Source organism: Tasmannia lanceolata, unplaced genomic scaffold (assembly GCF_043159265.1).
Source record: "Tasmannia lanceolata isolate RefF3 unplaced genomic scaffold, GAP_Taslan_0.1 ptg000002l, whole genome shotgun sequence".
In the NCBI taxonomy this organism is placed as follows: Eukaryota; Viridiplantae; Streptophyta; class Magnoliopsida; order Canellales; family Winteraceae; genus Tasmannia; species Tasmannia lanceolata.
In genome coordinates, this window is record NW_027518679.1 from 12,056,009 (window position 1) to 12,073,680 (window position 17,672).

At 46.5% G+C, this 17,672-nt stretch overlaps 1 protein-coding gene across 1 annotated transcript; it reads right to left on the reverse strand.

The window, feature by feature from the left end:
- Positions 1-3,649: 3,649 nt before the first annotated feature.
- On the reverse strand, positions 3,650-4,210 carry LOC143888264 (uncharacterized). Its single transcript, XM_077392628.1, has one exon. The coding sequence runs from the start codon at positions 4,208-4,210 to the stop codon at positions 3,650-3,652; it is 561 nt and encodes a 186-aa protein (XP_077248743.1).
- Positions 4,211-17,672: the final 13,462 nt, after the last annotated feature.

Sequence of the window (17,672 nt, forward strand, 5' to 3'; positions counted from 1 at the left end):
ATTTTTTCATGGGGAGCGTTTTAGGGTATTTTCGGGGGGATCGGCCCCGATGCTACCTCTGTCTCACTCCTTGTCTTTTTTTTCATGGGGAGCGTTTTAGGGTATTCTCGGGGTGGTTGACCCCGATGCTACCTTTGTCTCACTCCCTGTCTTCTTTCGGACCCTTTATTTATCGTGGGCCAGAAAGTGGAGATGTGCATGGCTCAGGTAGAAACGCTATTCCATTGATTTTGTAAAAGGAAAACACAGCTTTGCTTCTAGTAACCACAAAAAGGAAACAAACAAAACATTTGTCATATCTTAATAGAAAAACACGGACCTTACCCTACCTTTTCACTGGTAAAATTCTTGGAGGTTATCCATGCTCCAACTTCGAGGGACTGGGGTCCCGTCGAGGCGCTCTAGCTGGTAGGCCCCGGGGCGGAGTGCTCGAACGACCCTGTAAGGTCCTTCCCATTTAGGTGCGAGTTTTCCGGCGTTGCGGGGGTCGGATACCTCCGCCCGTCGTAGTACCACGTCTCCGAGCTTTACCGAGCGCTTTTTTACTTGGGCGTTGTAGTACCGTGCCACCCTTTGCTGGTAGGTGGCGGTTCGGAGGAGGGCTTGCTCTCTTTTCTCAAGCACGAGATCGAGAGTGTTCCGGAGGAGCTCGGAATTTCCTTGTTCGTCATAGTTCTCTGTGCGGAAGTTGGGGAGGCCGATTTCCAACGGGATGACTGCTTCGGCCCCGAAAGTCAAACTAAAGAGGGACTCCCCGGTTGCGGTCTGCGGCGTCGTCCGATAGGCCCAGAGGATGCTAGGCAGTGCCTCCACCCAGTTCTTTCCAGCTTCTCGTAGTCGCTTCTTGAGGCTCTGGAGCAAGATCCTGTTAGTTACCTCTACCTGCCCGTTGGCCTACGGGTGTGCTACGGAGGCGAAACGGTGTTCGATGCTTAGGTTATCGCAGAATCTGCCGAATTCAGCGCTTGCGAACTGGGGTCCGTTGTCCGTTACAAGTATCCTTGGAATGCCGAAGCGGCAGACTACGTCATGATAGAAAAACTTCTCCGTTGCTTTCGAGTTGGGCTTTGCCACGGCTTTAACTTCGACCCACTTGGTGAAGTAGTCGATGGCGACGTACAACATCGTATGTCCCCCGGGGGCTTTTGGGAACGGCCCGAGCAGGTCCATACCCCACATGGCGAAGGGCAGGGGCCCTGTCATTGCAGTGTATGGGGTGGCCGGCTGATGGGGGGTGGTTGCATACCTCTGGCACGGGCTGCATTTCTTGACGAATTCCTTGGCGTCCCTGAGGATCGTAGGCCAAAAGTAGCCGTGCCTCACGATTTTCTGACCTAGAATCCTGCTGCCTCCGTGGTCTCCGCAGATTCCTTCGTGTACTTCCCGTAGTGCGTACTCCGATTCGGAGGGTACCAGGCATTGGAGGTATGGCCAAGTGTACGACCGTTTGTACAGCCTGGGTCCGTGGACCACGTAGTGGGCAGCTCTTGCGGTTAGGTGCCGGGCTTCCAGCTTGTCTTCGGGTAGTATCTCGTCTTTCAGGTATCGCATGATGGGGTCCATCCAGTTTGGTCCTGGTGGAATCTCTAAGACTTGTACCTCATCGATGTTGGGGTGGGGCAGTATCTCTGTGAGCACGGTGCCGAAGTCATGGGTTTCTTCCGAGGCCATTTTTGACAATGCATCTGCTCGGTTGTTCATGTCTCGTGGTACCTGGAGGATCTCAACTTCCCTCATTCTTTTCAGCTTTTCTTTTACCTTCTGGAGGTATCGCTTCATCCTGGGGCCCTTGGCTTCGTATATTCCGTTCACTTGGTTGACGACGAGCTGGGAGTCGCTATAGACTTTTAACTTTCCCGCGCCGAGCTCCGTGGCTAGACTTAGCCCTGCTAGCAAGGCTTCGTATTCAACCTCGTTGTTATAGGCTTTGAAATCTACCCGGAGGGCGTATTCTAGCGTGAATCCTTCAGGGCCGTGGAGGACCACTCCCGCCCCGTGCCCCATTTTACCTGCTGAGCCATCAACGTGCAGGGTCCAGTGAATCTCGCCGCTCTGTTTTGCTGAGTCTGGCCTCATGCCTTCGTGCGCTGTCAGTTCAGTGGGGCCCATTTCATTTCCCGTTATCGCTGGTTCGGTGGCTAGGGCTGTAGATTCCACTATAAAGTCGGCGAAGGCCTGGGATTTAATGGCCGGCCTCGGTCGCACCTGTATGTCGAACTCTCCCGACTCGACCGCCCAACTTACCATCCTGCCCGAGGTCTCTGGTTTTTGGAGAATTTTCCTCAGGGGCTGGTCAGTCATAAGCACTATAGGGTGGGCTTGGAAGTAGGGGCGGAGCTTTCGGGCGGCGCTAACGACTGCCAGGGCAAATTTCTCTATGTTTAGGTATCGAACCTCCGCACCGTGGAGAGTCTTGCTCACATAGTACACCGGGTATTCCTTCTTGTTGCTTTGTTTGGCTAATATCGCACTTACCGCTGTGGGGCTGATGGCCAGATATAGGAATAGTTCTTCTCCCGGCTCAGGTTTGGCGAGTACGGGCGGTGTCTGGAGGTATTGTTTCAAGGCGTCGAATGCTTCTTGGCAGGCCGGGGTCCAGTCGAATTCTCGTATATTTTTCAGTTGTTTGAAGAAGGGCTGGCATTTTTCCTCCAACTTGGGCATGAATCGGCCGAGGGCGGTGATTCGCCCTGCGAGCCTCTGTACTTCTACCGCCGTTGTCGGGGGCTCCATGTCTAGGATGGCCTGGATCTTTTCGGGGTTGGCCTCGATCCCTCTCTGGCTAACCATGAACCCTAAGAACTTTCCGGAAGTTACCCCGAAGGCGCATTTTGCGGGGTTCAGCTTCATCCGGGCTCGTCGCAGGGTGTTGAAAGTTTCTTGAAGGTCGGAGATGTGTTTGGAGGCTTCCAAAATTTTCACCTGCATGTCGTCAACATACACCTCCACGTTCCTTCCGATTTGCGCCCGGAATAGCTTATTTACGAGCCGCTGGTAGGTGGCGCCCGCTTTTTTTAACCCGAAGGGCATAACGGTGTAACAGTAGATGCCCTGATCGGTAATGAACGCTGTTTTCGGGATGTCTGGTTCGTGCATTTTCACCTGATTGTAACTTGAGAAGGCATCTAAAAAGGTGAGGAGCTCGTGCTCCGATGTGGCGTCGATGAGCTGCTGTATGCGCGAGAGGGGGTAGGGGTCCTTCGGGCAAGCCCGGCTTAGGTCTGTGAAGTCTATGCAGGCCCACCAGCCTCCACTAGCCTTTTTGACCATGACGACGTTAGACAGCCACTCGGGGTAGCGAATTTCTCTGATAAACCCGGCTTGTCGTAGCTTCTCCACTTCAGCCTTTATGTGAGTTTGACGTTCTACCGCGAAGTTCCTCTTTTTCTGCCGGACGGGTTTAAGGGTCGGGTTCATGTTTAACTTGTGAACGGCCAATTCCTTGGGTATCCCAGGCATGTCCTTAGCGGACCACGCGAACATGTCTTTGTTGGCTCTGAGGAAGTCGATCATCTGGCCTCGCAAGGTGCCTTTTAGCAGGGAACTGTTCCGGACTTGTCTCTTCGGCTGATCTTGGGCTATGGGGATGGAGTCTAGCTCCTCGGCGGGCTCTCCTCTGATTGTGCGGGCCCGCTGCCGGGGGTCTTCACTACCGATCGTGAAGTTCTCGGCCGGAGCGTTGGTTCCTCTTAGGCTTGCTGAGTAGCACTGGCGTCATCTGCTGCCCTCGGACTTCCCCTACTCCGGTTGGAGTGGGGAATTTCATCTTGAGGTGGGGGGTGGAGACTACCGCTCCCAAGTCTCTTAGAGCGGGGCGCCCTATTATGGCGCTGTAGGTGAAAGGTATGTCCACAACCATGAAGGTGGTTAGGATGGTCTTTTGGAGGGGGTACGTCCTGAAAGTTAGGGGTAAGTCGATTTTGCCATTGACCCGCACCGATGTCCCGGAGAACCTGTAGATGGAATACTCTGCGGGTCCCAACCTCTCTTGGCCCAGTGTCATTTCTTCGAAGGTTTCGAGGTGTAACACGTTGACGGAGCTTCCCGTGTCAACCAGGATCTTTCCTATGTCGAAGTTGGCGACGACTAGCCTGACGACTAGTGCGTCGTCGTGCGGGGTTTGTAGTCCGTCGAGGTCTTTGTGAGAGAAAGTGATGATCTGGTCTTCATGGAGGGGATCCGTCCGAGCCTTTTTGGAAGGCATTTCCATGGAAAACACCCGCTCTGCATACGCCCACCGATCGGCTGTTGTCGGTCCTCCCGTGATTATATTGAGCTTTCCTATAATGGTAGGTGGCTGTTCGCGGGCTTACGGTTGTTCGGGGGGCTCCTCTTTCCGGGGACGCTGGTGGCGGCGTGTGTCGTGTCTGCTGCGGGATCGATGTTTGATTCGGGAGCGATGTCTGCTCAGGGATCGGTGTCGGCAAGTGGATCGGCGACGGCTGCTGGACCGGCGCCTACCGTGTGACTGACGCTTGCCTCTGGGCTCGTCGGGCGGATGTTGGACCTCGCGCGAGTTTTCGCCAGGGCTCCTGAGATATTGATTTAGGTGCCCTTCCTCGGCCAGCTTTTCCAGCTGGAGGCGGAGGTGGAAACAGTGGTCAGTTTCGTGGCCGTGGTCCCCGTGGAATTCGCAGAACTTTTTGGCGGACCGCTTCTTTCGGTACGTGGCCATTCTCTTGGGGGGGTTAGGAGACCCTGATCTCTGATAGCTAGTAGGACATGGGAGAGGGGAACCTTTAGTGGGGCGCTTCCCAGTCTTTCGAAGACGGGGACGGGGTTCCGGCTCGCCTGTTTTTCCTCGGCCCGTGGCCTCATGATCCTTCGGCCGTCGTTGCTTTTTCTTTCATCGGGGCCGGCCTGGCCCTGTTCTCGGGAGTAGGCTTCTTCTGCTCGTACGAACTTGTCAGCCTTTGATTCAAGTTCCTGCAGCTCCCGGGGTGGCTTGAGGTTAAGATTCAGCTTGAGATTCGGGTCGGTGGTGGCATGCTTCAGTGTGGCGACCGCTATTTGGACGTCCATGTTAGAAAGCTGGGCCAATTCGGCGTTGAATTTTAACATGAAGTCTCTTAGGGTCTCGTTTCTTCCTTGTCGGAGGGCCAAGAGGGCGTCCGCTGGATCGTGGCGGAGGCGGTTGTTGGCGAACCTTGCACTGAACTTCCTTCCGAATTCGTGGAACGATGCGATGGAGTCGGGCTCCAATCTCATGTACCAGTCGTTAGCGGTCTTTTTTAACAGGGAGGCAAAGGCTCTGCACATGAATCCGTCCGACGCACCCCGGAGCGTCATTACCCTTTTGAAAGTTTGGAGGAACTCGAGGGGGTCTGTGCTTCCATCGTACAGATCAAAACGGGAGAGGTCTATTCCTGCTTCTGCTGGGGTTTTTAAGACCTCCGAGGTGAATGGGGATGCCGTTTCCCTCTCCCATTCGTCGAGGATGCCGTGGGCGTAGGGCTTTTTCATTTCCAGTTTTACGTCTCGGATTTGCCTTTGCAGGTCGGCTATCGGATCCATGCTGGGTGGTTGTGCTGAGGTTGCTACTTCTTCCGCCCGAACCGGGGGCGGTTCCTGGAAACTAGCGGTCCAGGCAGGGGGAACGCGGCTTAGCGTAGCTTGCTTCCCGTCATCTCGCTGGTGTCCCCTAGCTGCGGGGGGCAAAGGGCTATTCGCCGATGGGGACGGCGTCCGGCGAGTCGGTGCTCGCTTTCGCTGGGGATGACGCTCCCCTGGTTGTTCCTTGTCGCCTTCGTCATAGGCTTCCGTCTAGTCCTGCGTTGTCAGGGGCTTCCCCGGGGCCAGAGGGTCCGGCGGAGGCAAGCGTTGGAGTAGTTCTCGGCGGAGTTCATTGAACATTTCCATGGTGGGGACCATCTGCGGTGTGCTGGAGGAGGGCTGGTGTCGGCCCGAGAGCAGTGAGTTGGGCTCCCGGAAGCTTGAGGTGTGGGTTTGTGCGCGTTGAGCCTGGCTCCTGGTCATTACCCCTATTTCTTGCTGTTGGGTGTGATTTCTCATCGCCATAAGGCGTTCAGTACTCGACGAGTCCCACGGATGGCGCCAATATGATGGCGTCGGAATCCGGGTCTGCGATCGCGCGGTTGGTAGAGAGCCTCCGCGAGGTCTGCAATCACAACCAAAGGGGTCAGGGGGTCCGGGGTGGGTCCCGGATGACCACTTCGACACCCAAGTCAGATTCTTCAACCAATCAATATAAAGGATAGCGAGAAGAGGGAAAGGTTTTGATCAGGGTTACCAGGACCAAGACGCGGGTTCTTTTCTGGGTGTGCCGATGAGGGGGTCGGAGGGGACTAACAGAGGAGATTAGGAACTCAATCCTACTCTCCCTGCTAGTCCCCTCCGACCCCCTCATCCGCACACCCAGAAAAGAACCCGCGTCTTGGTCCTGGTAACCCTGATCAAAACCTTTCCCTCTTCTCGCTGTCCTTTATATTGATTGGTGGAAGGATCTGACTTGGGTGTCAAAGTGGTCGTCCGGGACCCACCCCGGACCACCTGACCCCTTTGTTTGTGATTGCAGACCCCGCGGAGGCCCTCTACAGGCTGCGCGATTGCAGACCTGGATTCCGACGCCATCATATGGTGTATCTAATGCACACAGTACATGGGTTAGGGAGCATAAGCTTTCTAACGGCCATGTTGGCCTAGGCAAATGAGGTATTGTGGGTTCAGGTTATAGGTCCGCTTTGCAGGTCTGATGTTTTGGTTTGATACGGGCTCGGGTTACAGGTCTAGGCTTGCGTTTAGATTGGGGTCTTGGTGCGGGATCGGGGTTAGGGGTCTAGGCTCAGGTTCGGATTGGGGTCTTGGTGCGGGTACGGGTTGAATTAGTCTTGAGTTGGGTTGAACCAAAATGGGTTTGCTTTGAGTTAAGGACTGGCTAGGATTTGGTTTCGGGATATGGGTTAGCATACGAACCTTGGTTGAGGGGTATGCTACGAGAGGTGGTTCCATGGTTGAAGGGCATAGGTAGAGGTGTGGGAATGGGAGTTAAAATTAAAAGAAGGCATGTATACAAACTAAAACAATTGATCCCTTAAGTACCTACCTCTTCCTGGATGATATGAGTCGATCCACGTAATGCTCCTCAAAGCCCTTCCTTAACCCTCTTGAATGCCGATCGTCGATGGGTGCCATCAATAAGTTGTTGAGGCGGTCGGTTGGATGGCTCTTCCTGGATAGCGAATATCGATCCTCTTTCTTGTGCTCTTGCCGATTGTTGCGGAATGATTAGTATCGCCTTAAATGGGTGGCCTAATTGAAATAAATTAGGGCAATGTGCTTTGCCAAGGATGAACAAGAGGGATGGGTTGATGGGTTATGGGCTATGGTAGAATAAGGCCAGTTGGGACTCAAATATGGATGGGGTGCGACTTGGGATTATGAACAGAAAAGGGGAAAAGTCTTATAGTATTTGTATGAATGAATGGTGGGGGTGGGTGTATTTCAATGGAGATGGAATATGGGATGTAGTATAAGAACATGGGCTGTGTGGGGATGGGGTGTGAGGATATGGGTTTAGTGGGGACTATGGCTAATGGAGATGGGGATGGGGACATAGCTGAAGAGATGGGGGTTGGGCCTTAATGGGCATACGGCTAGGGGGAAAGGAAAGAAGGACAACTTTTTCTTTTAGGGAGGGAAGCTAAGGGCTATTCGGCCCCTGTTAATAGGAGGGAGTGTAGGTATTTATAGATGACTGAGAGGCAAGAGTTGCCAAATTGAGAGGATTTAAATGATTGAGATTGGATGGCTGAGATTAACCACTTATTCTAGATAATATTTCGACGGACGAGATGGAAGAATAATAGAATATTCCTTTTCTTTATTTTAGCAAGTCTTTGGAACAAAGGAAAATGCTAAACTTGGGCACAAGGGTTGCTATATCTTGGCTCTAGAAAAATAAGGGGTGAGATCAAAAGATCAAAATTGGCTATACATGCAAGGGTGAGATGAAGGCAAACAAGAATGTTCTTTGCTAATAATAGGCAATTCTTGAAGGACAGCAAATCATGCCCAATTTTGTCATGCAAGCTGAGTTTTAGAAAGCCTTTGATCGGTCTCTTTGTATAGAATATGCTAACATTATTAAAATTGGTAATATAGACTTGTTTTCCCTTTTTTCATCCCAATTGGTGGAAACAATTCAAAAATATCTCAAAATATGTTCAAATCCTAAAAATTAGGAAATATTCCAGCAAGACATGTTTTCCCTAGTTGGGAAAACGTGGGTTGATGAGAGAGAGTGAATGGAGAGAGAAAATGATAGGAAATTGCACATTTTGAGAGATTTTGTAAGATTGGGCAACTATTTCTGAAATTTCCTTCCCATTTTTCCTGATTTTTCCTTGATATTTTGAGCCCAATGTTTCCATAGAAATTCCAGATTTAAATTCTCCGCCAAATGAGAGCCGTCGGTTTTTAACAGTGAATCGTTTTTTCAACCGTTGATCAAATTGGAGATTCGATTGGACCAACCAACTTGATCAATTTTGGATGAATGATCCTAACCTTTGAAATATGAATTTGACAACAATTAAAGTACTGAAAGCATTGTTGTTGAGAATTTGGTTAAATTATTTTGACGGCTCTCATTCACCCGCATTGATCCATGGCTTTTCGTTGGGTTTTTGCTCAATTAAGTGATCTAATGTTTAATCCAGATTTGAAATGATCACAAATTATTCGTAAAGAAAGATACCTAGGTCAAGATTTGCCCTTGATCTGGCGATTTACAGAAATCGAGACTCGGAATGGAATCAGGGTTCTGGTTGTGAAGTGACCCTAGCTTATTTTGTCCCGATTGATGATCCATAAAGTCAGATCGAGATATTAATGCCCTAAAACATATAAATCCATGATAGAGGGACTCTTACATGGATTTAACACTCTAAAGTCACCAATCAGAGCATTTTTTCACTTTTTCGGATATAATCCTCTTACTAGGTACATCTTTTTATCATTCTGATCTTCAGGGAATGTGAAGATGCATATTTTACCAGTGAAATTCCACGGATCAACATATTAGGTTATTATTGGTTAAAGTGTAGCAAAATGAGGGTGTCTACAGGAGCATTTTACATTATTAGCCTTCGGTAATAAAGCAAAATGCTCAAAATCAAGATTAGCCTTCGCTAATAATGCAAAATGCTTTCAAACCAAAGTTGTTTAAACGAACTGTAATAGGGGCATTTTTGTATAAATACCCATCTAGAACAAATGCCTATTTATACAAAAATACTCTTTATTTCAATACAAACAACACAAACAACTGCAGATAAAAACAAACTAATCAAAGCTGATCCATATCTCAAATGTATGTTTGATCAATCCGGAAGATAAAATACATCTCATCCCCAACTGGGGGAATCAAAAATCATTGTTCAGCAGTAGGGTCTGTCAATTCCTGCTCCTGAAGATCCTGGACTACATCTGAGGCGGACGACGGATCTACTCTCAGCTTGAAAACTGAAGACTTCCTTGACTCTCGTGATCCCTCAGCTGGCCTCTCTCCATGTTGGTGCTCTCACAAACTCACTATTCAAATCAAGGAGTCTCAAAACTCCCGCCATTTTTAGGTCATTTCGTTGATGTTTCATCCGTGGATTCCCAGAATCTTTCAACGATAGATCAATCAACTCTTTGCGCACTCCCTGAAGTCTTCCGAGCACATTTATTCGGTGTCCTCCCAACAGAGTTGAGTTGTTTTGCTCCCGAATAACCAAGGATTCATACATCTTTCCCCGCAGGGTCTGTATAAAGCATGATTAAGGCAACCAATGCCCCAAAAAAAATCTTGTGAGCCCAATGGTTCCCACCTTGGCATTCCCATCTTCTTTTGATGATTCCAATACACAAGTGATTTAATATCACTAATGTGTTTGAATGTCTAAGTTGTAGATCATGATTGTGTTAAGACAAGATTGCTTGGATTGAGGCCAAGAAGCTCTCATTGGACCGCATTCAGAAGGCCAAAGACATTGGAAATCCAAGACGCATGAAAACTTAAAGCATCGCAATTGAAGATCGAAATCGTTTTAGAATGTAAAGATCCAATCCTAGTTTAGGTGTTTAGAGGCATAGATAAAGTAATCTCACACACCCTAAAATGTTTAAGAGATTGTCCTTGTGGTGTTCCAACACTTTTGAACCCTCATAACAATCCCAACTTGGTGTAGAGTTGGAAGCCCAAATGAATAAGAAACAGAATTGAAAAACCAGCTGCATATAGGCTTCTCGGAGCTCCGAGCTCGAAACTCCGAGATATTCCTCGGAGCTCCGAGAATTGGTCCAGTAGCATTTTTCCAACTTCTGTTTGTATTCCCGGAACTCCGAGATAAATTCTCGGAACTCTGAGAATTTCTTGGAACTCAGAGAAAATCTCTCGGAACTCCGAGACGAGTATTTCAGGAAGAAATTATAGCCGTTGGGGATTTTGCCAGATTTACCACTATGCCCCTCAAACGGTCATATTTGGTTTTTCTATATATATGGGTATTCTAAACTTTTAAATTATCAATCCTAACACTCTAAAAACCTATTGGAATATCCTAAGAGTGAATCAAGCTTGTTTATGCCTCTCATCCTCTAGAATTAGGATTTAGATCATTAGGCTCAAATTTGTACATCTTCTACAAACCTTGTAAACCCTTGTGAGGGATTTTTGTTTCTTTCTTTCTTTATTCAAGACGATTGTATTCGGGCGAGTGTTCGGAGAAGCGGAGCCTACTCTCCGTGGTGAGGATTGCCACCAAGGTTAAAGGCAATTGGAATTGTAATCGGCACCGATCTTCGCCGGTGTTAAGAAGATCAAATAGTGAAGCCATCAACGGGTTTGGTTGGTGGAGTGGAGTAGGCCTCGTGTTGGAGGACCAAACCACTTTAAATCTCGGGTGCATTCTCTCTTATCTCTTGCTTTATATTTGCATTGCACTTAGGATTGAACTTGTGTGCTTAATTTTTATTTTTGATCTCTTAAACTTCCAATTTGGGTTAGAGTTTTCAAAAGCTTAAAACTTGTTAGTAACCTAAATTTTCCCTCCTCACAAGTTGCCATTAGAATAAGTACTCGGGCCTACCCTTGGAATTTCACTTGGTATCAAAGCCTTGGCTCTTAAAAGATTTTATTTTCTTGAAATCTTTGGTAAATTTGTTTTAAAAATTTATCAAGAGAAAGATCATAGGATCATTGGCAACTTTCTAATTGTGAAATGGCAAGCAAAAATGGAACCGGACTTCCGGAAGGCCATTCCACAACTAGACCTCCTTTCTTTGATGGGTCCAACTATGGACATTGGAAGACAAGGATGCGCATATATCTTCTTTCGATAGATGTGGAGCTTTGGCACATTGTTGAAAATGGATATACTTTACCTTCCAAACCATTTGAAGAATGGAATGTTGTAGAGAAAAGGCATGCAAATTTAAATTACAAAGCTATAAACTCTTTGTTTTGCGCCTTATCTACGGAGGAGTTTAATAGAGTAGCTCTTTTTTATTCCGCCAAGGTTATTTGGGATACTCTTGCCGTTACGCATGAGGGAACATCACAAGTAAAGGATTCCAAAATAAACTTGTTAAAGAGCAAATATGAAATGTTTAGAATGGGTCAAAATGAAAGTATTTTCGAAATGTATACTCGATTTTCTAAAATATCAAATGAATTAGCTAATCTTGGTAAATCTTATCCTACTGATGAGCTTGTGGGTAAGTTGCTTAGGTCACTTCCTCCACATTGGGATCCAAAGATCACCACCATACAAGAATCAAAGGATCTCAAGACGCTAACTATAGAGGAGCTTGTAGGATCTCTTATCACTCATGAGATGCTCATCACTAGCCGACAAGAGGAGAATAAGCCAAAAGAGAAAGAAAAAGAGAGTAGATCCTTAGCACTCAAAGTGAAAGATGACTCATCTTCCTCAAATAAGGCGAATAATGATGAAGAAGAAGCTTTGAGAAAATTCAAAAGCTTATGGAGAAAGAAGCACAAAAAAGATAAAAAGAAGAACAAAGAAAAAGTGAAGTAGAAGGAGGAATAAGATGCTATAATTGTAAGAAGACGGGACACAAAAGACCAGAGTGCCCTCTTCTCAACTCATCTTCCTCGAAATACAAGGAAAAGAAGAAGGATTGGAAGAAGAACAAGGGTCTTGTAGCCGCCTAGGATGCTTCTAGCACTTCGAAAAAAAGCTCAAGTGAAGGGGAAGCTAATAAGGATGATCTTTTGCTTCATGGCACTCACCCATGAAGATGAGGTAAATTCAAACCCCTCTTGTAATTCATCAAGTAGTGATAGTGGAAACATATCTCATGATGAATTGTGCATTACCTTGCATTCTCAAATTTCAAAAAATAAAGTTCTTAAAAAATCTATTTCAAAATTAAAAAATGAAATTGATGTTTTGAAAAATTAATCTTCTTCTTCCAAATCTGAAGCTAAAGTAAAAATTGAAAATTTTAAACTTGAGATTAAAACCCTTAAGGGTTGTTTGGATGAGAAATCTTGCCAAATTGCTAAACTCCAAAATGTGGCAAGCTCTTCCAAATCTTATGAAGATGACACTAATGATTTTCTAAATCAAATAACCCTTCTTCATAATGAAAATGAAAGGTTAAGATTATGTCTCCATGGATTCCTAAGTGGCGATAAAATTATTGACATAATCTTGAAGAAGGCTAGTCATAGACCTAATCATGAATTTTATGATAGGACTAGTCTATCTAACCCTCATGTTAGATGCCATTATTGTGGAATCAATGGTCACTACCAATTCCAATGTGCATCTAAGATTAGTGATTGTGGAACCAAGAAAGCTTGGGTTCCTAAAGCCCCCATATGATTCTCTTCATATGTGTTTCGGTTAGCGGCTTGCACTTAAAATTGAATATCATTGTATGGTTGTTTTAATATCCCCTCTTGTGTTGAATAAAAACTCTAAATAGGGGGAGTTCTATGTTTGTCTATTCCTTAAAAAAGGGGGAGCTTAAAATTAAAAATTTTATCCCTTCGATTTTCTTTTACCCCATCTTTTTTATTGATGCCAAAGGGGGAGAAAAATCTAGTGTAAGAAAATATATGTATGCTTTTATTGGAAAATCTCTTGTGCTTGTCATCATAAAAAAGGGGGAGATTGTGAGCCCAATGGTTCCCACCTTGGCATTCCCATCTTCTTTTGATGATTCCAATACACAAGTGATTTAATATCACTAATGTGTTTGAATGTATAAGTTGTAGATCATGATTGTGTTAAGACAAGATTGCTTGGATTGAGGCCAAGAAGCTCTCATTGGACCGCATTCGGAAGGCCAAAGACATTGGAAATCCAAGACGCATGAAGACTTAAAGCATCGCAATTGAAGATCAAAGTCATTTTAGAATGTAAAGATCCAATCCTAGTTTAGGTGTTTAGACGCATAAATAAAGTAATCTCACACACCCTAAAATGTTTAAGAGATTGTCCTTGTGGTGTTCCAACACTTTGGAACCCTCATAACAATCCCAACTTGGTGTAGAGTTGGAAGCCCAAATGAATAAGAAACAGAATTGAAAAAGCAGCTGCATATAAGCTTCTCAGAACTCCGATAAGATTCTCGGAGCTCCGAGCTCGAAACTCCGAGATATTCCTCGGAGCTCCGAGAATTGGTCCAGTAGCATTTTTCCAACTTCTGTTTGTATTCCCGGAACTCCGAGAAAAATTCTCGCAACTTCGAGACCACTATTTCGGGAAGAAATTATAGCCGTTGGGGATTTTGCCAGATTTACCACTATGCCCCTCAAACGGTCATATTTGGCTTTTCTATGTATATGGGTATTCTAAACTTCCAAATTATCAATCCTAACACTCTAAAAACCTATTGGAATATCCTAAGAGTGAATCAAGCTTGTTTATGCCTCTTATCCTCTAGAATTAGGATTTAGATCATTAAAGACGATTGTATTCGGGCGAGTGTTCGGAGAAGCGGAGCCCACTCTCTGTGGTGAGGATTCCCACCAAGGTTAAAGGCAATTGGAATTGTAATCGGCACCAATCTTTACCGAAGTTAAGAAGATCAAATAGTGAAGCCATCAACGGGTTTGGTTGGTGGAGTGGAGTAGGCCTCGCGTTGGAGGACCGAACCACTTTAAATCTCGGGTGCATTCTCTCTTATCTCTTGCTTTATATTTGCATTGCACTTAGGATTTAACTTGTGTGCTTAATTTTCATTTTTGATCTCTTAATCTTCCAATTTGGGTTAGAGTTTTCAAAAGCTTAAAACTTGTTAGTAACCTAAATTTTCCCTCCTCATAAGTTGCCATTAGAATAAGTACTCGGGCCTACCCTTGGAATTTCAAATCTTTTCCATCAGGATTCCGAGAACCCTTGGAGATAATCCAATGTATCTTGCATCATCCATGACAGAGTCCAGTCACTCCAAAGGGGTCTCGTACCATGTCAAAATCTAATCCAGGGCACGAAATCGTCCCGATTTCTCCCCAGCAGAGTGTATCAGCGTTCACTCCTCATTGGCAACATTCCAAGGCAATGGTATGCCATCTGAAACCTCTCTGACAAAGTCCGATTAACACTCCAATGTCACTCAGAGACTCTCATGAGAGTCCTCGTCATCATGACACTTATCCAAAAAGATTGGTAAACCCTGGTTTGTCTCTCGCAAGATCAAATACCAAAGTCCTTCTCCCTAGTAGAGTAAAGATAAACAAACGTTTGTCAAGTGCTCCCTGAATGAGAAACCTTGCTCGGGCAATCCGTCTGTCAACGGATTCATCAAATCATGGTTAAAAGCAACCGATTCTGACATTGATTGATGGATGTTTACATCCCCTTCAGAATCAATTCTCCAAGCAGCCGGTATAACATCGACTCCCTCAACATGGTCAGGATCACCATCATCAGAATCAATTCTGATTGACTCATAACCAATTTATGGCATCCAAGGAACCTTACTAGCTTCGATAGCTTCAATGGTCTTCCTCACTAGGGACGAGGCAACACGCTATCATGGATCTTACTATCACCAACACCCCACATCCCTAGAGACTCATTCGAACCTAGTCTTTTAACAAATGATGTATGTTCTCAGATTCTCCAACCTAATATACCCAGCGGCATTTGCAACCAAATCCTCAGCGGACTTTGTACCCAACCCTCCAACGACATTTGCAACCAAATCCTGGCGGACTTTGTACCCAAACCCCTAACGGCATTTGCAACCAAATCCCAAGCGGACTTTGTTCCCAAATTCCCAAGCGGCGTTTGCAACAAAATCCCGAGCGGACTTTGTACCCAAATCCCCAGCAGCATTTGCAACGAAATCCCCAGCGGACTTTGCACCCAAATCCCTAGCGGCGTTTACAACCAAATCCCCAGCAGAGTTTGCAACCAAATCCCTAGCAAAGTTTGTACCCGCATCCACAACAGAGTTTGTGACCAAACCAGGCATTCAAAATCAGCAAAAGCCCCATGAGGCATCATCCCTAGGGAGTCGTTCGAATCCAGTCCTTAACAACAAGCATACGTTCCAAGAGTCTCTCGCCAAAATCCTCAGCGGTGTTTCCAACCAAATCCCCGACGGAATTAGTACCCAATCCCTGATCGACACAAGCTCACTCGCTCGCTTGGTCGATTCCATTGGCCCTGGCTCACTCGCTCGCCTGGTTGATGGTGTGGCCTTGGCTCGTTCGCTTGCCAAACCAATCCTTGATCGACACATGCTCACTCCCTCGCCTGGTTGATTCCATTGGCCCTGGCTCACTCGCTCACCTGGTCGATGGTGTGGCCTTAGCTCGTTCGCTTGCCAGACCAATCCCTGATCGACACAAGCTCACTCGCTCGCTTAGTCGATTCCATTTGCCCTGGCTCACTCTCTCGCCTGGTCGATGGTGTGACCTTGGCTCGTTCGCTCGCAAGACCAATCCTTGATTGGCACAAGCTCACTCGCTTGCTTGGTCAATTCCATTAGCCCTGGCTCAGTCGCTCGTGAGGCCAATTCCTGACTTTTAAGTTCATCTGTAACAAATTCAAATGCTCTTGTAGCCCTTCCAAACCAAAGCAAACCCACTCCGACGCGTTAGCCCTCCAGGGTAAGTTTGTTTCACCACGGTAACCCTCCAATTCTAGATAAATCAAATCTATACAGTGATCCTGCAAATCAAATCAAAGCCCAAGCAAGTCCATTTGTACGCAGTATCTCGTCGAAATCAAGTACAGTTTCAAACACAGCATCAAATCAAGATCATGCGCACGATCTATCACTTCAATCACCAGCTGCTAAGTTTGCATTCCTGTGATCATTGGCCGCACTAGATGTCAAAATGACATCCCCCGAGGTCCCTCCCCAAATCAGGTGTCCTTAACCTGACCCAGAGGTCCCTCTCCAAGTCAGGTGTCCTAAATATGACTTCCGATGACCCTCCCGGCTGTTAGTAATGACGTCCATCCCAGGGCTCGTTCTAATGGTCGTATTTCCAAAAACCCATCGCCGAGAGGTTTCCACTCATTGACCTGACAGTAAGGTTCCTCGGTGAGGGTTGTATGCCTCAGGATCCGATGTGAGCCTTGCAAGCCTATCATTAGTATCCAGTGACAAAATTTTGTTGTCTCCTTACTTTGGCATTCAGGTGCCTTGCACGCTCTACCAAAGAGGGGCATCTCTAGACACCCAATTTTGTCAAGGCAGTATTAATGGTAGGTGTCGCGGGGAAGAACCTTACGACGAGTCCCAGAGCACCAGTTGTGTTTCTCACAATCTCTCTTAAGGGTACCAAACAAATTCCGAAAGCCGTTTTAAAACCATCGGAAAACCTAATTTCACGCAACAACCACCTCTTTCAAACTTGAAGCCTGATTTCATTGGAAAGCCATGGAAGCAAGGAATCCAACGGACCTGACCACGTGCGAATCAGAGTCCGATTGGAAGAGATGGACGATCGAAACTACCGATAAGAGACGGAAACCACCGCAATCAGAAAGCCTGTTTTACACAACAAACAACTTTTTTCGGCAACCCAGAAGCATGTCTACTCAGCACCCGCCATTTACGGCATAAACCGGTAAGCCCATCTGCACACGGTATTCCCATTCGGTAGGATAACTTTGGGTCTGAAACTCTTTTTTTGTACCCAAAGGGCACCCAATTTCCCTTAAAGCACCTGATTCCTAGTTCTAATCAGAAGAGACGTGGATGACCAAATGAACCGATAAAAGACGAAACCACTACAGAACAAAACAGGAAAAAGACGAAACAAGAGGGGGAAGTGTGACATCACCCACCTTTTTGGGGGTGATGTCACCCCCAAATTCGTCTCACACGAATTCCAAAATCGTCTGAGACAAATTTGGGTTCGACCCAGATATTTTAAACCAGTCCCCTATAAATAGGGGAGGGGGGTAAGTGTTTTTAATTCCTCCTCTCCCTCTCTCCCTTTGGATTTTAGTTTTCTCTCCTACCTGTGTGATTGACCGTACAACCCTAGTTGGGTGCATTTCCAAGGTGAGGCATACAACCCTGTTTGGGTGTATTACTGAAGCCCCAAGCCCCTGTTGAAATTTAGAAAAACCCTAGTTAGCTTGCTTTTTAGAAAAGAGAAAGTAGAGAAACACTAGGTAGCTCACACTGGGTGTCGGCACTCCGCCGAAATTCTGAAGGATCGAAGT